This window comes from Phaethon lepturus, unplaced genomic scaffold (assembly GCF_000687285.1).
Source record: "Phaethon lepturus isolate BGI_N335 unplaced genomic scaffold, ASM68728v1 scaffold45494, whole genome shotgun sequence".
In the NCBI taxonomy this organism is placed as follows: domain Eukaryota; kingdom Metazoa; phylum Chordata; class Aves; order Phaethontiformes; family Phaethontidae; genus Phaethon; species Phaethon lepturus.
Window position 1 is genome coordinate 34269 of NW_010534871.1, and position 22283 is coordinate 56551.

Here is a 22283-nt window from a genome sequence, read left to right on the forward strand (position 1 = left end):
GAAACGGATCCTCAAAAATGGCACAAAAATCTGAGTCCAGCACAAACGCCCAGGAAGAAACTTGCCATTAACTGAAGAGCAGCGTACCACAAAGTCTGCTCAGGCCAGTGATGGACGGACGGTTACTACAGGCGGTTACCGAAATGGGGAGCTTACCCCTATTTTTAGAGGTGCCGCTGTGAACAAGCTCCCGCCGCCCTCTGGGACGGAGCTCTGCTGCCAGCGAGGTTGTCAGGTCTGATCCTCGCGCGCCGCAACGCCGCTGTGCGCCGCGCTCGCAACGCGAGACCACCCACAACCGGGCAGCGACAACACACGCGTCTCCACGAGGACCGGGCCCGCAGGTCACGACTCCTACGGACCGCGGTAGGAGCGGGTTTCGAGTCCCTGGCGCCGCGTGCCGCCTCGCTACCGTCGAGCTTTGCACTCCCCCAACCTTGAGCTGTCAGACAGTCTGACAAATATCCCGAGCAACAGGCTCACTGAACACGTCGGCACCGGCGCAGATACAGCGCAGTAAGGAGCGGCCGGTTTCCCTCCCAACTTCCATTCTGATATGCGGCTGCAGGGATGAGCCGTTCGAGATTCTCACAGGAGCTGATCGTACGCGCTCAGATCTAGAAGCCAGAGTGAACTCATACAGATAATTATCTCATTTTCAAAAGTATGAACCTGTCAACATAGAGAATCGCTTCTTTCCTGAAATTGTCATGTCTGCAGGGTACAAGAAACGCGTTTTTTCATTTCTTTAACATCGACCTGTTTGGTGAGCTATGTGTACCTCTGATTCAGAGAAACAGTACCCCTTCAAATTTGTAGTTCCAAAAACTAGGTGCCCTATTTGTTCCACTCACTCATTCGCACATATCCAAGAGAAAGACGTATACATAAATACCTCTAGTGTCTACTAGTGACTGTCCAGGTGTGTGAGGCTTTTAGCTCAGCCTTCTGCATAAACTGAAAATACTGTGAAAATAGAATGACATTCAGCAGTGATTACAATTTTTGGGCACCTTCATTTCCCACCGGTGATTTGTGAGCGTCAGGTTCCGTCCATAAAGCTCAAATCGGCGAAGAGCTGAACCAGACTCTGCACCGGGTAAGACTTCTAAATCTGTGGGCCTCTGCTGGTGCTGTTTGCTGTAGACTGGAAGAATGCACTTTAAAGGGTTATGAGAGCGCAGTCGGTTTTCATGACGGGCTTAGCTCATGAGGGAAGGAGCAGCGCAGATTTTGGTCAGCTGGTCGTAAGACCATATCCCTTCTGCCTCCCTGGTGGAGGTGATCAGGAACCCCTCCAAGGCTGTCTCCACAGGCCCCAAATCCCTGGTTTTGTAAGTCTGTACGGCCAGATCTCCCAGCGATTTTTTATGTGATTTACATGACTGCACCCATAGTGTCTTAATTGCTTTCCAAAGACTGGAGGAAAACTGCCTCTCCTTCTGCTGAGGGATGTAGAGCGAGCGAGACCAGAGGAGGTGTCAGCGTCCCACCCCAGCACCGAATGACAAGACCATGCTGGCGTGAGGCCCGTGTCCGAGCCCTCGCCGTGCTCGGTGCGCCGTGAACCCGGTCACGCCCAAGCGGCACGGCTACGCGCGCGAGGGCTGACTGTCCCTGCGGTGAAACGGACCTGTCGGCGCAACCGTGTTTTGTGCAAGGAAAGGTTAGACTGAGACTGGTTTTGTACCAGCGCAGAACAAAACCAAGCGCTCAGCTCTTGAAAGCTGCTGCAGAACAGAGAATCTCGGGTCAGCCCTGACTAAAAGCCACAAGAATCGGAAAGTGTAAATGTCGATGTTGCTGTAGCAACGCAGGGAGACATCCTCCCGCGCCCAAAACCTCACCTCCGCCGGGCAACACGGTCCGCGTGGGGCACAGCGTGGATTTGACATCGGTGCGCGCGGGAAGGGAAGGAGGCCCTGAGCGTGACCACCAGAGGTTCTGCTCATCGAGGCTGCTCGCTCCGTGCACAGGAGTCAGCCAACTTCTCTAGGTCTAGCCTGAAACACGTGGCTGCGGGAAGAAGCCTCTGGGGAATGGCAAGCACAGCCCTTCCTGCTGTTCCTCAGCAACGCGGCAGTGCCACGTCCAGCACCCTCTTGGCCAGCTTTTGGCCAGCACGCTCATTCCCACCTTCTCATCGTTTCTTACGCGGCACTCGAGTAGAGCGGAATCGGAGAGATGGCAAACGGCAGCTCGCAAGCCTGTGTAAGTAATGCGCTGTGCAGCTACTCACAGACTCCTCCTGCTTTTTATGTACCGCAGGTCTAACGCGCAGTTTTCCAGTGGTCCTTGCTTCTAAAGCTATTTCATTGTAATAGGAAAAACTGTGGATTTTATTTACAGTTCATAGCCCTTGCTCAGTGTGGAAGAGATTTTCCTATATTATGACTGTGAAGTATCACTTTTTGGATGGGAATCAATCCTGAAGGCTGAAGAGCGCTCCTAAAAACATTCTTATTTATGGCCAATGTTAACCACCAGAGTCCTGCAACTTTAAACTGCATCAGTTGTGGCCCACTGGCCATTCTAATAAATAATTTACCAAAAAATCTAACTTGAGGAGACCCAACAATTGCAATTCTTTCTTTCCTTGACGTCCGCTGCTGTTTTCTTGTTACCGAAGAGGAATGTAGCCCACTGCCATATGTCACTACAGGTCTGGTCTAAAAAAATTCATACCCTGTGAAATACAGCTGACATTTCAATCCACAGTAACCTATTTGCAAGGTATTCATTTGCTCCTTGCTTTATGAGTATCCAATAAAAGACTGCCATTTTATGACCCATTAAAAAAGATGAAAAAATTAAATAAAATTGTGAAAGGCGTTTGCAGGAAGTAATAAATAATTTACCTCCAATTTTCACGCACTGAAAATTAAACTGGCAACTGCTCAAAAAATTATTAAAATTACGGTGACAAAGGTATTTTAGAATCAAGTGCCAGCGTTAAAATAGCTAAAATACTGTACATAGTAGGAATGAAAAAAACGGGTCTATGTGTTTAAGAGTGCTTTCCCTTAAAGAAGCTACCTGCCTGAATTAATATATAGCTTTGTTACACAGTTCATATTGGTAAGCCAGCAGTTAGAGTGTGTGTGTGTTCTAAATGTATCCATAGGTACGAATGCATCTGTAGGGGTGTTCGCATACATACGTGTATGTATACAGAAATCACACACTGTAAAATCAGTAACAGTGGTGGGAGGAGGGTTTGGTGGAACTACCGACGTAAGTATAATTTTTTGCATGCCTATCACTTTATCCCCAGGTAGTTTGCCATCCCTACACAGAAGGCTGAAAAGCAGTGTAGCGGCATACGCAGGGAGACAACTAACGCTCCGCTATAGGGTACGCTAGCTATAGCTATAGCTACAGCTATAGAACCCCTTTCTCAGTGTAGCTTAGCACTGACCTAAGTTCACATTACAGTTCTGTTAGGATCCCCCCTTGCTACCCCAGAACTATCTAGCTTTCTCAGCAGTGTTCAACATACTGTCTCGTTGAGTTTGGCTTTCCGTGGGAGAGGCACAGAAGTGCAGAAATACCTCAGGATTTCACTGCTGGGAAGTGCTCGTGAGTTTGAAAGAACTGGAAGGCAGCAGTGAATTAGCTCTGATCTCATGGAATCATGGGAACCTGCAGTAACAGGGTATGAAATGTCATTATTATGTTAAATTAGTCTATTAATTCAGCTCAGAATACTATGTCCACTGCATAATATTAAGCACTTAGTTCTGCTCACGCACTCTTCCTTAATGCTCTGGGAACACCGTGTGCCCTATTGAGGAACGTGAAGGACTGCGTTAGAAATTACTACTGATCTTAACATCAGATCCATATGTCTTAGGAGCCAGTTAGCCTATACAATTCATTGAGGATGTTTCCATCTGTGAATAGTTCCCATTATAATCTAATTGTGTCAAACTAAATGTATTTCTAAAATATTTTCAGAAGGTAATATTTATAACAGGCATTAAGCTTAATCCAGCCATATTTCTGGTTTCCCCCCACCTGAGTTTATTTGTCTAGCTTGGTTTGGGGTTTTTTTAGGGGGCCGGGGGGAGCTCATACCGTGGCAGTAACCAGTGATTGGTAACCATACTCTTTTTTACTTCTGTTGGAACAAAATGCTTGCACAGGGGGAAAAAAAAAAGCTTAAGTGCTAGTGCTGGAGATAAATGCTAAGTCTCAGTGACTTTGCAAAGGAAGGAGTTAGACCAGGTGGGACAGGATTTGGTTCAAGTCAGCTCTCTTTACCCTGTGCTGCTGGGGCAGAACAGCTGTTCACGTGGAAGGATAATGTTAATATGAAATCAATGGGCCTAATTAGTCATGAGCACATCCAGGATGGAGAATTATTCCAGTCACCTGAGCAGAGAGGCTCCAAAAGGAGAACAACAGAGGGAAGCCGCCTGATTTGGCACCGGCACCCTGCCAGTGGGGGAGCACAGGGAGCGCCTGTGGCTGGCGAGAGCGGCCGGAAGGCAAAAGGGGACAGACGTGCCTCTTCTCCGGTTTTGGGGGGTTTCTTTCTTTGGGGGTTTTTTTGACTTCGTATATGTTTACATCCTTTGTGTTAGGGAACTGCTCAGCTCCCGTGCTGGAAAGAAAGGCTTTGGAAAGGCCGCGAGGTGAATGGAGCCCCGTGTCCGTCCCGATGGCTGGCACCGCCGTCTGCAGCAGCGGGCTGCCTGTTCTCCTTCACCGAGTGCTCCCCGGGATACCGTGCGCAGCTGGTTAATGGGAGGTAACTAGGAATTGGGGGTTATACTGCTTTTGTCTTTTCATGGTGATGACTGCTGGTGTCTGCGGTGATGTGAATTACTTAGTGAACAAGCTATCTCTTCACCGAGAAATCCTGTTGAATCCTAGTTTTAATTACTCCACTTTTCTTGGACAAGGTTCTTTTTCTACATGTTCCTCGTTAAGTAATATGTAGTTGCAGTGTAGCTTATGAACTGAGGATGAGACTTAGAAAAACGGGTCCTTAAACCCATGCTTGAATATTTAAATGCGTTCCCTAACTTTGCAGTGTCGAAGTACTTGTCACATGCGTCACCTCTGACGTTAACAAGTAATTTAGTTCTGTGGCCAAATTTACCTTTTGCTTTCTCGAAGTTTGTGATAAGGCAATGTGGATAACAGTACCACAAAAAGAAGGTAAATGTAACTTACTAGCTGGCAAGAGAACAGAAAATGCTTAACACGCGCCATGAAATATTAATCCTTTCTTAAATGATTCTGAAAGGTGCGCAAGTGAAGTCTGCAGCTTTGCATACCACTTCCTGTCTTTGGCACTTCTTGTCTGCATATGCAACACGTTTCCCAGAATCTTACTTTTCTCAACCAAGGAGGAAAAACTGACAAAATGTAATAAAAAAAAATTTAAAAAAAAGTAATTCCAGCCCTAGGCACAGAAAACAATAGTAATTCTCTCCTTCATCTGGTTTTCAGCTATGCACTTCCATGTCACAAGGGAACTCAATCAAGTTATGCACAACTTTTCTCAATAGTCTGTAAGGCAGACAAATCAAGGTCCTACTCAAATTAATGAACCTGATAAAGGTATGGGCTTGTCCGAATAAACAGGTCATCTCGTATGTTTATCTACACGCTCTGTAAATCACAAGGTTTTGCGTATTTGAGTATTTGCCAGCAGCTTGTGTGGGAGAGGTACCTGGTGTGAGTTGTGAAGAGCATCGTTTAGATGTATGTCGAGACTTACTTTGTAATAACACATGCAGAATTTCTTAGATTATCTGTCTGCTTTGTATTTTCTTTCTCTCTGGTAAAAGGAATACAGAAAGACAAAGGCTAATTTTAACCTGCAGTTGTTGCCGAGTTACGAAATAACACAGCACTGGAAGGTCTCCGCGTAGGATGAGCACGGCAGTGATTTTCAGTTCTTAAATACACGCACTGTAGGCAGCGTGACTGTCGAGTGGAAACTGTGTGTATGAGAGGTATTACGGTGGCTGTGGTGGTCTGTTACGCCAACACCGAGCTAGTCAGACGCAAAAATGGGCGCTGGGTTAGATGTAAATATCAGCTTACTGCCTGCTTGGTTTTTTAATGCTTGCAGTGTAAAAAGGAAGTACAACTGTGCAATCTTAACAATAAGTTAATGACACTTTTTGTGTGGGAACGTAAATCTGCTTATCGTTCACGCCCAGCCCCCACTCGCGCACGTTTCCCAAGGCATTCGTATGCCTCCTTTGAGAGAGGTAGTGATACTCTATCAGCTCTCTTTCTATTTAGATATTTATTTCATATTTGCCTGCAGAATGGGGCCAATGTTTTCGAAAGCACATTTAACTATACCATATGCCTACTTAAATCATCCCTATCAAACAAGTTGCAGGATGATGCTCTGGTTCACTCTGTTCTGTTTCTGTGTTCCCTTCCTTCACAATGTGTTTATGTATATTTATCCAATTTGTTGGGTTCCTCCTGCCAAATCGCAGGTTTGAGATCTCAGCTATGCAGGGGCAGCTGTGCTATTGTCGGTGCCTCACAAAACAGAGGTCACAGGCTGCGCCAGCATCACCGGCACTAGCGACAGCTGCGTGTTAACCACGATGGCATAGTCACCGAGCCATGCGGGTGCAGGGACACTCAGAAGTAGGAATAAATCTTACCTTGCCCTTTGGTAAGCAAGAACTCAAGTCTCAATTTTACGAAGTAATTTTTGTGCAAATTAGCCTCTGGCGAAATACCCTGCTGTTGTTCTAATTTACTGACATAACTCCTCCCTCCGTCTGGAAAAAAAATAATTTTCAAGAGCCCTGCCACAAAAAGCCAAAATCTGACAGCATATTGACAGCTGAGTTGGAAGGCATGATCCTGCCGCATGTGACTAGGATTAGCTTTTCTCACTTCTGAGCTGGGTAAGAGTTACAGCTGTTGCGGCCCAGGAAGCTGTTGACCCCATAAAGAAGCAGGCTACGACAAGATGACATTTCCTTGAAAAGAAGGTTGTTTCCAAACCTAGGCCAGCAACTCCAAGGAACGAAGCAGCGGGGCGGGACTGCCTCAAATGCCTTTTGTTTGGTAGAAGAGATCAATCTGCAAGGCTGGAGAATTCAAAGCTAGCTGCCCCTTGGGTGGCCTGCCATATTATTCCTCCTTCTCCCGCCGCCTTTCAGGCCAGAAGCCAAGAGTCCAAAGTTATGTAAAAGGGCGGTTCTTAGAGCTGCATGTAGCTTTTGAAATACCGAAGCAAAGGGACTGTAATAGCTGAAGCAGACTAAGGAGCCGAGGCTCATGTCCGCAGACACAGCTCTGAGACTATGCAGCTGGCTTGGAGCCTGCCCGTCCAAGGCCACTTCGCCAGCGTGCTGTTAATTATTTAAAAGAGAGCACTGGGGAAACTACCATCACATCTGTCACCCACACGCAGGCAGAACCTTCCCTCATTGCAGGACCAGATGTGTTTATTCGAAACATGTACTAACTAGCTACTTAATGGGTTAGAATTATTAGCCGGAAGTTAATTAGGCAAACAGATTAAACATCAGCCACCTTACAAAGCATCTCTTCTCGAACACTGCTTTTAGGTCTTCTAAGCCGTTACCAACCACGGGAGAGAAAAAAAAGGGAGCAAGTAAAGATCCATCCCGTAACGGAGCTGCGGTAAAATACAGACCTAAGAAATCTGATCACTGTGTAGGCATCAAAACTGCCATGCTGCAGGTAATTGCTTTAAGGATCTGCCTCTTGATACCGCAAGTCTATTAGCACACGGGAGGAAGCAGCGAGGCTTGGTTTAGGATCTACCAGTGTTGAAGAAGCCAAGGGAATTAACGGCAGCAGCAGTTTTTTCTTAGTATAGTCTAGTCAATCTTTGGCAAGGATGGCTTCACTGCTTCTGCATATATTATAACATATTACAATATCTCTGAAGATGCAAGCACTGGCATGGCATACTGCCTGCAAAATGAACTCGGAGACATTGCTGGCCAATGTAACATGCTCTTGTTCCCAGAGAGATGAAATCCAAAAGTAATTTTCAGGTTTCTGGCTTCTAGGTTCATGTCGCAAGAAGCAGTGGATGGAGTGAAGGCATCGCCTGCTCTGTCATTGGGCTAGTCGGGGCAGGGGGGGAATAGTTCGGATCCTTTGTTGGAAGCCTGCCATGACAACCATTTTGTAGAACACCTTTCAGCTGCTCTCGACTAAGACCAGCTGTCTAGAAACCAAATGAGGCAATTTGCAGGATGAAGCCCGTGATCCATTCCTCTTGGCTGTGTCTGTCTGTTTTCATGTGTCCATGCTCTTCCTCTTAAATCTGGTGCTGGTACTAAAATGACACTTTGAAACCAGAAAGTAAAACTCGAAGTACCACTGTTCCACTGTCAGGGAAACCTCTCTCACACAGTGTACCTCAAATCAAATGTGAAGCACGTGCTTCCTCGCTGCAGAAACGGCGGACGAGAGCACCAGTGAGAGCTTGGGTGAGAATTCCAGGGCTTTGAGCTAGTTTTAGTTTTAGCGTGCTTAGCTGCTGTAAACAATGTTTAAGGCCCCTAAAGTAGCGAGCAGGAACTTGTTGGTGCCTCCTGCATACTGCAACAAATATGCTTTATACGGACTCCCACAGTTCTGTTTGACTGTAAACTGTTTTTTAGTTTAACTTGTCAGAAACCCGTAGCAAGAAATGCAGCAGATTCACAAGTCTACTTCTTGCACTGGCACAGAGCTACAAGCTCTTCCAGGAGACAGAACCTTGGGTTCCCTATAGAGAGATGCTCTCAAAGACATGTTTAACTTGAAGCTTGTGGTCAATTCCCGTTGTCACCAACGCAGAGCCCTGCATGTGATGCACGGCGAAAAGCAGAGCAGCTGATCCTGCCCTAAATCTGTACTTCAGTGATAAAGATCTTGCTGCCAGAGCTTTGGCCAGAGAGAGAAAACTCTTGCCTGCATTCAGGCTATCATAGGTTACAAAAAATGGTGTAAGAAAGTAAAGACAGGGAGCTTGTTTTAGCACTAGCTCGAGCAAAAGCAGGCAGAGGGCACATAATGCCAACTGTCAGACAGCCAGACAGCATTACTAAACATTTCAGGACTTTTTTTTTTCCTGCTTTGGAAAAAAGCAACTGATGTCCTAAAAGTAGAACAGATACCACCCCACCCACAGAGGAGGTCGTCTTTTCATATGGAGAGAAGTTGGGAAACTTCTTGAGAGGAAGACACAGGTATGCAATAGGTGGTGAAGCTAGCTCCTGAAACAGGTTACCTAAAGGCTGAAAGTGCTACGTAACATGAGGTGATGGTTCCTTCGCTCTTCCTTCATCTTTTCATCCCAAAGGCTAAGAGACAATATCAGACTTGTAAAGATGAGATCAAAAGGAAACCGTTGATAAGCCAGATACCAAAAAAATACTAAAACCTAAAGACCTGAGAAGTGACAGTGGAGAAACCACACGATGCTGTTTGTGTTTCCGAATCCCCTCTGAGCTGCCGTCCCGTTCCCCAAGGGGCACGAAACAAGCCAAGCAGCTGTTGTCAGCCGGAAGAACAAAGACTTGAATGACACAGGCTCCTCCTGGGACAAGTCTGGTTAAGAGCCGGACAAAAGCATGTCTCAAGGTAGCATTTGCAGCTCAGAAATGTAAACCTACGTGCTTAGTCCTAGAGATCACGTCCCACCATGTCTTCTTTCTAGGACCAAAGTTCTTACTCTCTCTTACAGTGGTAGGAGTCTGAGCTATTTATTCTCCGCTTACATTCAGACTCCTGTAAGGCTTGCTCAGTAAGGTTAATTCTTCCCTCAGTAACGCCTTATTGGAACGTCTGGATAGCAAGTACATTTGCAGTTACTGCTGAACTGGCGAACTTGTGCCGTTGCCAAGCGCTCTTACTACTAGTGATGCATTAAAAAAAAAAAAATCTGATGATTGTCAACAGATTATCTCATGCATTGTTGTGTGCTTTGTTTCAAGTGAACTGCACACCGGAGACTAAACTTTAGTCAGCCACTTCGAAACTGGAGGCTACTAAGAATTTGGGAATACAAGCATAGTAATTTTCCTTCCCACCACACGCAAAAAAATTCCCATTTAATCTTTGCTCTTTTAAGTGCCACCAGCTGTTCATGTTGGACAGGATGTAGGAAGGGATATAGGCAAGCTGAAGCCAACGGGATTTGAATAGAGGGCGAATAAGGTCATTAAAAAAACAGTAGTGCAGACTGTACCATCTCTGCATGCGATCTGATCACAAATTAAAGATAACCGCGAGCAAGGTTTCACTAGTGCTCAGCTTTATGTTTGGATTTGTCCTCTTTGGCTTTGTTATTCCTTAAGCTTACAAACCGAAGGAGGAAGATACTGCCCGCTGCTGTCCCAGGACGCCCTTCAGATAGCTAGCCTCTAGTGCCACTCAGTGCAAGGGTGCCCGCTGTTTTTGTTACTCGCCTGAGAGATGGAAACCATGTGATACTCAAATGAAAGCAGTGATCGCACTCAGCCTGAAGTTTGCCTTTGTGTTGGTATTTTGAAGCACATGTCCGACTTCTTGTATACATGCTCAGATAGACTTGGTCAATGTGTTTCAAGTAATGAGAACGTTATATATCTTGTTGGACTGAGACGTCAGTGCTCGCTTCATTTTATGAGGTAATCTTGGAACAAACACTGTATGAATTGAAGTGCAGGATGCACCAAGGTGGAAGCTGGCCAGCAACAGTGCAGCTGCATCAAAAACCAAACTTCTGTAGGTCCCTGAACTATTTTAAGAACAATAACTTCTCAGCCTATTGGTTCATTTTGAATAACTCCCTGCCGAGCCTAGACTTAGCGCCTAGATGACTATCTGCAGAATATGAAAAAAATCCGGTTTCAGTAGGCACCAGTGAATCCACAATCTCTTACTGCAATACTCTGATGAGAAACTAGGGTTCAAACTGAGGCAGTTAATTAGTAGACATGTAAGGATTCACTATGAATATTTCAGTGAAACATTGACTTGTCGTGCTAGTTTGAACTTTTATTATTGTCATTCACTCATCAAATAAAAGCCAATTTGTAAATGTTCAGAAAGTAAGAGAAATGTGTATTGTTCTGATAATCTTTCCATTGAGGGCTGAGGGTATTTTCCCACTGGCGTAGAGGAACAGAAGCCATCTGTGTGAAGTCAGGCCTACAGATCCATTTTCTGAATGCATACTCAAAGAATTTGGAGCAAAATACAGAGAACAGAAGCGAAGGTAGCGCAAGAATGTAGATTTATAAAAAATATACCACTTTTGCCCATGCTGGTCTTCCAGAGAGACAAGGACGGACTCTGTTTACTTTCCCAAGCACAATGGCTACAGAAACATCTGAAGTAATGGAGAGGTCAAAGAAATCTCTTATTCAGTTTGATTCCCTTCAGCTGTGGCCGGACAGCAAAATCAAGCCTGTGCTAAAAATGGGAACCAGTTTTTCTCAAATATTTTGCAAGACCCTAAAAATACATGGCTTTTAAGTGGTTAATGCAGTAGAATCTGAGTTCTCTTTAGTATAGCAGGTTAGTTGTAATGTTACACTTGCCCTCATAATACGTAAGTGACGTCTCAAAGTACGCAAAGCTAAGCAATTCAACTTTCTTGGGTTTGTCCCCTCGTGTTCTTCCTGCAGAGTGTACATGGCACTTTTCCTTTCTGGATTACTTCACTACTTTGTAACGTTTTTTTATAACGCATAGGTTGCTCAAGTAGAAATCCCAAGTAATTCTCATTTGATTGCTAATCAGGGGTCTTTTAAAATGAGCTGGTTTTGTAAGCAGGCTATGTAACGTTGCACTTTGGAAGGGGCACAGCAAGAGGTATTTTAAATGGCACAAGCAGCACAGTCACCTTGTCACATAACCTAAGGATACCGCATCCATCTGCAGTGTGGTACTGTGGAAAAAAAAAAAAAGAGGCTTTGAAAAGAATGCTTGGTTAAATCTACCACTGGCATTTTGGAGGCTCCTAGCTAAATGCAGCTGGCAGCTGGAAAGGAAGTGGAAATACACAATGGCCACAGTCCATGAGCCCAGGGGTTTGCCGAGCCAATGTCTTGCGTACTTCGGCGTTTTATCTATTCCACGTGGGTTTCTATTGTTCCGCACGTGAAAACTGCAAATTCATGAGTCAGGAAGAAGTGTCTCAAATTAGAAAAATATAATGCAACCCGTTAAGTGAGTCTTCACTGTTTACCCAGAAACCAAGCTGCAAGTTTAACAGTCACAAAGCTAACTTTTGTCTGCTTGTGTTGCTCTTAATTGCCCTAAAAAGAGCTCTACAAAAAGAGCAGACTGGTTGTCGCTACGCGAGCGCCTCGTATTAGCTCCGCTAGACAAGGAATTACTGGGAGTTATCCAGCAATAGCCTGAGCTGTGCCAACGGCAAGTCAAGAGTTTGGGTACGTAAGTATCTTTCATAGCTGTCGGACTTGTGCAGAGCAAACTGCTTATCTCTGGGCAGAGCTGTAACTACTTCGATACCAGTGTATAGAAGTGTATTTCACATAGAAACTTCACAAAAAAAAAAAACCATTTTTTGTGAACCGGTTCAACTTTGTGTGTATTACTCATGCATTCTTTCTTACAGACACTGCTGGCAGAAACGTGCCATAATTAGGTGCTTGATCTACAGTGCAATTAGAGTATGGCAAGTTGTCGCCTTCAGTAACGCGTCGGGGGCCAAACGAGTTCTTCACACCGTAAGAAAAAATGCCGCGTGTTCCAATAACTTCCACTGTGTTTTAATCTCTATAAATAAATACTCCATGCACTTCACATTTATTTGGCAGGATAGGCTGTTTACAGGCTCTCAGACTAAACAGTATGTGGAAAGCCGTTTACAGCTTCAGGTCTTGGGGTGCTTAATACTGGGGGCCTAGTTTGCTGCTCTCCTGCTGCTCTAATGTAACTCCACCAAAATACTTTGCATGGAGAGGAGGGGTTCTTAACCCGATTTACAGGTTAAGACCTGATTTTTCAGTCTGATTCACATCGTCCGATGACAAAATTCATTCTCTTACAGCTGCACATGGTGCTGATTTCTTTTAGTTAAGACTGCAGTTGGTTACAGCTGTTTTGTTGTACAATTGGCACACGACCGCGTGCAGCGCAGCTCAGCTGAAAACGGCGCGACTGCACTGCTTAACGTAAAGGCGCGTAGGTCTAACAAACTCCTGCTGCACATAGGACGAGATCAACATTTCGCCTAGCTATGTAAAAAGCAACTTGAGTATCAGCAAAACCTAACAGGTTTAAGGACTCGTCCCCTTCCTCTGCTGTCCATGGAGCTCTCGTCCATCCTTGTTTTCCAACAACCAGTGCTCGTTCCCCAGAGGGGACCCTTGGCTCCTGCACAGAGGCTACAATGCGGCTCCTCTGCAGTGATTCACCCCGCTTTCGTCCCCTGGGGTTAATCACTGAAGCTTTTTTACTCTGCTGCTTTCCAACTTTTCTCCTCCCGGTTGCCCTTGAAGGCACAAAACAGATGTGCGTTTGGGGTTTTGCTGTCGTTCTTGCAGCACAACTGAGGCGGTGGATTCTTGCCTAACTCGGCAAGAGTAACTAGTAAAAATCATCTGTGCAATACACATAGTTCTCAAACTGCTAACAACTGCCACAGAAAAATGACAATGCAGAGCTGTAGTAACTGCTGTGCTTCCTACTGGATTAGTATTAACCTCGTCCCAAATAGTTCTCTGCGAAGAACTACTTGCAAAACGAGAAGTAAGTCAACAGCCCGAAAGCCTTTGTCCTCCTACAGGGCCAAGATCTGACATGCATTTTTCTGACTTCTGATTAGCTTAGCATTTCCATTTCATGCTACTACCTCACAAATCTGAACCATGAAGTTGACTGATCTCAAAAGCCTCGGGCGTGTGTGAATTTGAGAGGAGGAGGGAAGGATTAGTTCTCAAAGGGCCAGAAGTAATGTGCAGTCATGGCCAGTGACACTTAGAATAAGGCTAGAACTGCAGTTTAGCCACAGTGCTGTTACGAGGTGGCTGCCGTTGTTAAATTAGTGCCTCATTTTATCATTACATGTTGAGTAGTGGTATGCATCTTGACACATAATTTTAATAATAGCTTGTAAGTGTCAGTGATAATGTAATCTATTTAACAATGAGCCTAAAGATTATCCAGAAGAGAGCATATTATGCCCTGTTAAAACAGCTAATCTGCATAAAACTTATGACAAGCCAGACCTTTTCAGTGTTTAATAAACTGGCTGAATATTCATTTTTAAGGCACTGTCTAAATTGCTTTGGTCACAGATGACTATTTAAAGCCCATTCCAAACGTGGCAACTACACCAGGGAAATAACTTAAGAATGACAGGGGGAAAAAAAGCAACAACAAACCACCCCCCATTAAAGACAACAAAACCCCTCCTGATTAACATCAGCAATAATGGGTCCAATTCTAGCAAAACGAAGGATGACATTTGTTTCAAGTACTTACTGTCCGCTTCGGTACAGGATTGGTGCAGGGCAGAGCAAAAAATCAGACTCCACTGTTTTTGGTTTTTCATCTGAAAAAAACAAATGACATGAGCTTAACATACCGTGCGGCTTAAGCGGGAAGCTGATGTGCGAACGCGCTATACAGCGCCTTCCCTTCTCGCAGCGTGCTGGTCAGCGGTTTGGTAACGTCTGGAACGTGCAAGCAAGGCAGGCCCAAGTTAGGGCATAAAGCTGCTGCTTTTTTAAAGCTGTACCTTGAATGTACAAACTCGGAGTCGGCTTTAAATGCCACCGTGAGCCTTTACAGAGCTTGCTTTATTTTACTCGCATCATCTCATGTTCTTCCAGAGAGATAATCTACTAGAATCGAGACCGTTTTTTGCAAAGAGTGAGAAGGTCATTGGGAGCTGCCAATATTTGGGAGGTGTGGATTTGTCTGTAGTTAGGTCCAACCCTGTGCATTGCATTCAAGGACTGTTTTTATCAGTTGTGATTGCAGCATCTATTTCTGCAGTGTTTCTCATGCTTTTGAGTCTCTTATCTGTTTGCAGATCCCTTAAGGTTGTAAAGCATCTATTGGTAGAGCACGGTGTCCAGAAGAGCACTCGTTTTCTGCAGTTGTGAAAAGGAGAAGAGGGAGTTCTCTCAACTCGTGCGCTTGTTAAGCTGGGTAAAATTCTGCTCCTGTGTGCAGAACCATCCCCCCAAACTGCCCGACGGTAGGACTGTCCATTTCTGTACTGGAGCTGCTCCTGCGAGCATGGACTATTTCCTGATTTATGGGTGAGAGCAGCTAAGTGATCTGCCAGATCAACTTGGAGTTGACTCTGCCCTGCGCTGAGGGAACAGGCGGACATACAAGTAGTTCAGGGGCAGCTGAAGGAGGAGCTGCTAGCATACATGAGCTTTTCTTTGGTGCTATAATCTGCACTGACTCCTTGGCCTAGATTTTGGGCTAGTTGTGAGGTGGGGAAGAGGGATTAGCACATTGCCATATGTTTTTGTCGTAATGGTATGTTTCATAGATTATTTTTCTATCCCACAGCTACAGCTGGCAGGTTTCCTTTCTAGCATTTGGTAATGGTTTTTTATAAATGCAAAAGGAGAAACATGCCAAATGCATCTTTTAAACCCAGAAGAAGTGACAAAATAATGGTTTGCTCTGAGGCTGGTCCCAAAGCGGAGCCCAGGCTATCAATAAGGGGAACACCAAAGTACATCCTCATGTAGATATGGACCCTTATGCCCTCCGACGGTCGGGAGTTCTGCTAAGAGCCCACCAGCATCTTGTAGAGGAGAACGCAATGACACGGGGACAATTCTCCTTTTCCTGGGACCATCTCCTTCCTCCTGCTACCGTTCAAAGAGCCCTTTTTGCTTTTTTGTCCACTGTAGCTCCGCTGTTCTCTTAAGTTTTGGGGCCCAGCACAGAGCGCTTGGGGCCCAGCACAGAGCTGTAGCGAATGAGCTTGCGCATCAGGGGAGGGATCACATTAAATCTGTCCATTTCCTTCCTAGACTACTCCCTAAGCGTTTGCTGTCGTCCATTGCTGAAGAAGAGGACCTGGGCGGGTTGTAGCAGGCCTCCGGCAAGACCCCGTAGAGCAGATCGTTTTTACGGTGCAACATGTAATAAATATATCGCTATGACACTCCCCTCCCCTCGTGTGCTGAAGCGCACCCTTTCCTGAAGCCAAGTAAAAAAAAGCAGCCCAGAGATACAGTTGGAAATTTCCGCGTCAAATGCTAGCAAGTATTTGGGGGCTTCATCCTGTCCAAGTCCAGTTATTTCTACCACGGCAAAGCAGACGTATGCATGTTGTACGGCTATAAAAGACTGCACAATCAGAGAAGAGGAGAAACCAGAGTCAGAAATCATTTTGAAAGGTTATTTAAAGGCAGCACGCTTCAGACATTCTTCAGTGACGCACATCTAAGCTGTTCAAAGGCCTTCTAGGTAACCTATTTGAGGCCAGAGAAATGTTGACTGTGAGAACCGTTCTCCTAACAGGTCACCTAGATCTGCTGCAGAATTTGCAGCCTGTTGCCTCTTGTTCTCTTCTCAGTGGACTTGGAGAGCCTGGTTTACTATTTTCAGCCCTGCAGCAGCCCATACCTAACAATTACTTTGGCCGTTTTTCCCTTCCTGGAGATATAACAAACTGACTTTTCCGTCCTTCCTTACAGCTTGTGTGCTGGACTTCGGCCCATCCTTGCCAGCTTCCTCTGGATGCTCTTCAGAGTGGACTCACCCCCAGCTTGCAGCATGGAGCACACTAGAATTCAAGTTCCTAGAGGCTATTGTTGGCCGCACAGCCCAAATTCAGACAGCACCCCAACCTCCCAGTTATTAAGTACGGTAAGCCTATTTGACTGCTACCATTGCTACCAAATAATGACACAATTTTTAGTATGATAGTAGCACCTGCCAGCAGGACCCAAGGACATTATGTTTCTGATGCTTACAGAAAGTGGCTGAATCCCTCAACTCTGTGTTTTCCAGGTCCTTGTGTCTGCCGGTACCTTGATGTACTCCATCTGAAGGTCTTGAGTGGTGTGAATGCCACCCCAAACACAACCGTATTGATGTAAGCCTCAAAACGCTCACGTGAAGAAGGTATGTGCTATTAGTTTTATTCCCCAAATGGACAAACTGGGGTGTAGGTAAGTGGCTGCTCACGGTAAACACGTCAGGAGTAAAACAGGTATAGAACTGAGGAGTCCTGATGACTTGCAAACCACTCCCTTGAACTGAAATTTAAGTTGTAATTAACTTCAGGTCGTGTAAGTGATGTCTCAGCTATTTACCCTAGTGTGAAATTAATTTTTTTCACGTGGAGCTGAACTAGTGTGTTTCCCCGCTTCTCCAAGTAAGAAAGGTACACCAAGATAATAAATGCTCAACCGCAGCAATAATTTTGCCACGCTGTAAATTCTAGGGCTATGAAGCTAATTTATGCAACATATGTAAATAAGCAAGGTATAGTTTAACATAGGAAACAAAGGTGACAGTTTCAATTGCAACTGAAGGAAAATTTATCCAAGCACAATTTATTTACACGTTGCCTTTTTCCAGAACTACTGTGCTCTTTTGTTATTCCTCCAAATAATTTTACACATGTAACAGGCAGGAGAGATTGGCAGCCCATTCAAGTATATATGATATCCAGAGAAAGGAAGAAAATGTACTGGAAAAACATGTTCAACTGGGTAGGAATTTAAGACAGGCTAGAAGAAAAATCAGACAGTAGGTAAGGAAAAAAAGAGTTGAGTCTTTTTTACGGGTCCATTTTTGGCCACTTTCCAGGCTGGTTTTTTTCTAAAGGATACTGCTTAGAGCACGAAGTTAGATGTACTTAAACTAGACATCCGCTTAAGTTTCAGGATACAAAAAATGGCAGAGGTTTCCATTAATGGCGTTTTTTCTACCATCATCTACCTTGTGCCACTTGAGGGAACAGAGCAGCACAAGGACCCTGATCCAAATTCTGGCATGACTTTTCATGTGCCCTGCTGCAATTTAGTACACTGAGGAAGAGAAGACTAAATCCTAATACTTTGCTGAAACTTAAACTCTCTGTGAGCACACTTGGTAATCGGGTAGCAAGAAGAAACTAGTCTGCACTACCTCTCTCTTACTTCTGAACCTTTTCTAACTTCCGCAGCGTTCCACTCAGAAAAATTTCCCCAGTGACGCTTGGTAGTTTGACAAAGGGATAACTATGGATTGTAACATCTGGCCAATGGTGAGTACTAGTAATGAAAAAAACTCAAAAACACCCATCTGCACCCAAAAAAAAAAAAAAACCACCACACAACAAAAAGAAACCCAGAAACACCAAAAAAACGCAAACAGATGAAGCTACAGGGAAAGTGCCTGTAAAAGGTGCTGTGGTCACTCCGTCTGAAACGGGATTCCTTTCCGTGGGTCAGGAAACTGGAGTCCGACCAGGGATCTGGTTGCGGTGAGCCCCACTCCTGGGGAAGAGTGCTGCTTGGGACACTGAGCTGATGAACCATGTCAAAATACAGGGACAAAGTACAACCGATGGCTCTGACGTGGCCTTACTCTATGCTGTAGCAGGAGCTCCAGGAAGAGGACGCCCTGTCAGGCCGCGGAAACAAACAGTCCGACGGCGATACATCCGGTACAGCAGACAGAATGGGCAGAGATGCTCCAAGCTGACAAGATAAGTGTACCTTGGAGGAGAGTGCCTTTTGGAATCATGATGAGAGCCTGCGTCTTGGCCTGGGTCTCCTTAAAAGAGCTGACACTTGGTCAGTACGCTCTGTGGTAATGTTTTTTGCATCGGCGAGCATCGGGAGCCAGGCCGTTCCCACCGTGTTAACTCGCCCAGCCAACTGGGCTGCCGAACACCAGTCAGGTCTACAGCTAATGGCAACTGGCAGCAAATGCACCGCTGCGCAAGATGGAAAATAACTTGCACCTTCTTACTAATGCTCAGAGCTGTCCTGTTTTCTTCCTCTTAACTATTTTTCTCTTTAGACTTTAATTAAATGAGGTAACTAGAAGCAAAATAAACCACTTAATAGGAAATACTAAGACAGATCATCTCAAACTTCGGTACTTACGAATTGTAGTTCCGTTCACTTGATAGGTACAAGTAACACCATCAGTTTTCCCACCAAGGGTTAAGCCACTTCCTCGAAGAACAACTTGAAACTCCTCTGGAAAGAAAAGGAAAAACCCAGAATGACCAATTTTTAGAGCATTGCACTAAGTTAAGAGGAGGAGAATTTCAATATAACCAGCAGTAAATAAAGCACAACTTAGTAATGCTTCAAACTTACTCAGGTCTCCTTTTTAATTGACCCCAGTACTGCATTCTTCAGTTAGGTCACTATAGTAAAAATAAGGATTTGTTCCCAAACCTTTTTCAGCAAGGCAGCCCTATCAAAATGCAAGTCGATTCTGACTGTCAGAATCAGAACGGGATCTGCAGCTCAGCTGCACCAGGAACAGCGTCTCAGGGGGTACTCTGATAAATGAGAAATCTGCGTCTCATAACAAGAGGATTCCCCAAACCTGGATCAGGCCCACTTAAAGCTCTAGACTAACAACACGTTTCTCCTCAGTACTATTTCTCTGGAAGTTGGGTAAGGGCCACGCTATTTGTGAATTGTGCAAAGGACGAGTAAAAACGGTTTGTTTACCAAGGCCACTGATTTCATTGAGTCGATCCACGTTTCCACAAAAACACCAACCTAAGGACATTGTGCAACTACCTTATATTGATTGGTCTCAAACTATGTGTGGATTGTGAAACCCAGAAAGAGGACAAGCCCTTAAAATTTTGTGCAACTCTCCTACGTAATAAATGTATTGCCACTTGCTGCACAAAAATGCAGTCAAATGCTTTACTGTTTACGCTCCACAGATTTGGGGCAGGGCACTAGAAATAGGGTCATGAATTTAAACGAACGTATACTGTCACGATTCCCAGAACTAAATTGCTAAAATGGCCTGCGAGTGTCACAGAATTAACTATCAGTGCTTTGAACAGGAGGGCAAGTACAGAGCATGACTAATAGGAGAGGGGCATATAAATGCGTCTCAAACTTCTACCTGCGTTACCGAAATTGTGAAAGTAGGCTCTGGAAGACAGCTGCTCTGGGAAGAAAAAGGAGTCTACAGAGAATGATCTGATCTTTCCTAAACTCGTTGAGGACTTTTTTAGATATTGTATTTCTAGAGGCCTGTGGGGTTTTCCTTTGGGTAAGGAAAAACATAGGGAAATCGCAGTCCTGTAATAATTGAGTATTTTTTTTTAATTATAAAAACTTACCTCCCACACAGACACTGGATGGTTCCAAATATAAAATCTCAGTGCACGACTGCTTCAAAACCTATTGCAAAGGAGGAAACTAGTCATAAATGGGTTTCAGAGTGCTACGTCAGTGAGAAAAATTATTTTGAAACAAACGCTCGTCCCTAGGAGACAGACGTGCACAGCTACAGCTTTGATTTGCACAAGTTTGGCTTTGCAGGACATGGCCTTGACCATGTGAAACTTCCCTATGCCTGCACGGTCAAGTGTCCTAAGAGTTCTTAAGGCTTGGATTAGTTTGTTAAATTTGGGACAGTCTTCAAAGCGGAGTGAGGTCTGATTTTGGTCTTAAAATTTCTGTCCAGATGCCTAACCTAATTTTCCATGAACCCCAATCCTAATGTTTAAGCCAAAAATTAGTCAACAGGGAGCCTGATCCAAGACTTAATCCAAGCAAAAGCAGTCTTCCAGCAATCTGTGGGTCAAGCGAAGCGCACGTTATTCCAAGTGCTGGCATCCTGCCTGGTATAAAGCAGAGCAAGGTGTTCTTGACTGCGCTGCCTTCTGTCAGACGGGATTCTTTCACTGCGGTACTAGTCAGCCTGCTTCGATTCTCCGGCCAGTCGGGGAATCTGATTCCAAAAGGTTGGCACAGAACAATACTCCGACAGGTGACTTAGAAATACGAGGCATGGAACATAAGAGGAAGGAGGAACTGGACGCCTTTGGCAGTTTGTACTTGGAAAGGTCTCAGACGCTACCCTTAGTTTCCGCCAAGTAACATTACACCATTTCCAAATACATCAAGGGGTCAAGTTATCCATGGTCACTCCAGCAGAGGCATGAGGAGCACCCAGGTGTGGATGACCGCAGACCGCTTCGGTCTCCGTTTGAAAACGGCGCGTCTCGGAATGAACGGGTCAAGCTCGTCTGCCTACCACCATTGCTGGAATTGAGCCATGAGACCTGACCCTCCTCCCGCTGCGAGGATCTCGGTCCCACCGCACGGCCCCCCTAGTCCCGCCGCTTCTTGTCCAGGAAGGAGCTGTGGTAACCAAAATGTTAATCCCCCTCTCTCAGGCGGCAACCGGGTTTCTGTTGACTCAGGGGGAATGAGTCTCCAGAAGCTTGTAGGGTTCAATACACACTGACAATCCACAATTTAACTTCCTTCTAATTTACACGAGAACGTGCGATTGTATTTTTTTCCCTAGCGGTTGTTAGTTTTCTTGTCCCTCAGAAAATTTTCATGATGTCTTTATATAGCTTACCCTGCACTAGGCGGTACATTTTAGCAGGCTTTCATACCAAATACTACACGGAATCAATCCAAGTCCCTGTGCTCAGGTTCACAGTGCAAAGTCCTGTTACTGTCCCCTCCCTACCGGCATTTGCCAAAACTCTGCGTGCTCCTGAGCTGGCCTGTCGGTAAATGTACTTCTGTCTTACTCTTAGCACCTTCTTCCTTCCTTCAAATAGATTTGGGGGGGTTTTTTAACTGTCCACTCTAGTTGCCAGTGATTTCTGTTGCTACATACCCAGACCCAGTAGAAACAACTTGTTTGTCAGTGCATATACTCAAAAGCATGCCAAGCTCCAGGAAAAAAAACAACGTGCCTTACTTAACACCTGTCTCCCCACAAACGGCCGTGCACAGGTATCTTTAGTGCTTCCAAACCCATTTATAACCATTATGTAGTATTTGAAGAAAGAGAGATTTTGCAGGCGCATGCAGTTGGATGAGACACAGCAATGGAGATCTTTGGAAAGAATGTCGCTTGAAGTTCAGTGCAAGTTCACCAGTTTGTGTTAGCTGAGCTCATCTCGCTTCCAAAAAAGGACTCAGCTTTTTGATGCCTGTTTCAGCATAGGGAGAGGAATTGTTATTGAGTGGCGGGGGGGGAATAATTTGTGCAAAATATATTACAGAAAGAGTGAAGCATTTTATTCCTTTACAGTAAAAAAATATTCTGGCTTTTTTCCTCTGAAGGGACAGAGTCACAAGAATAGTCCGATTTTAAGTTGATGAGACTATAGA

General features: G+C 45.0%; 1 protein-coding gene across 1 annotated transcript in view; it reads right to left on the minus strand.

The window, feature by feature from the left end:
• The window catches only part of ANTXR2 (anthrax toxin receptor 2), a 72136-nt gene that overhangs the window by 22447 nt on the left and 27406 nt on the right, over nucleotides 1–22283 (minus strand). Inside the window, exons 7-9 of the mRNA XM_010285635.1 lie at nucleotides 20264–20324; nucleotides 19050–19145; nucleotides 14455–14524 (exon numbers count right to left, since the gene is read on the minus strand). Of these exons, the coding sequence (XP_010283937.1) occupies nucleotides 14455–14524; nucleotides 19050–19145; nucleotides 20264–20324 (227 nt within the window). The remainder of the gene's footprint in view (nucleotides 1–14454; nucleotides 14525–19049; nucleotides 19146–20263; nucleotides 20325–22283) is intronic.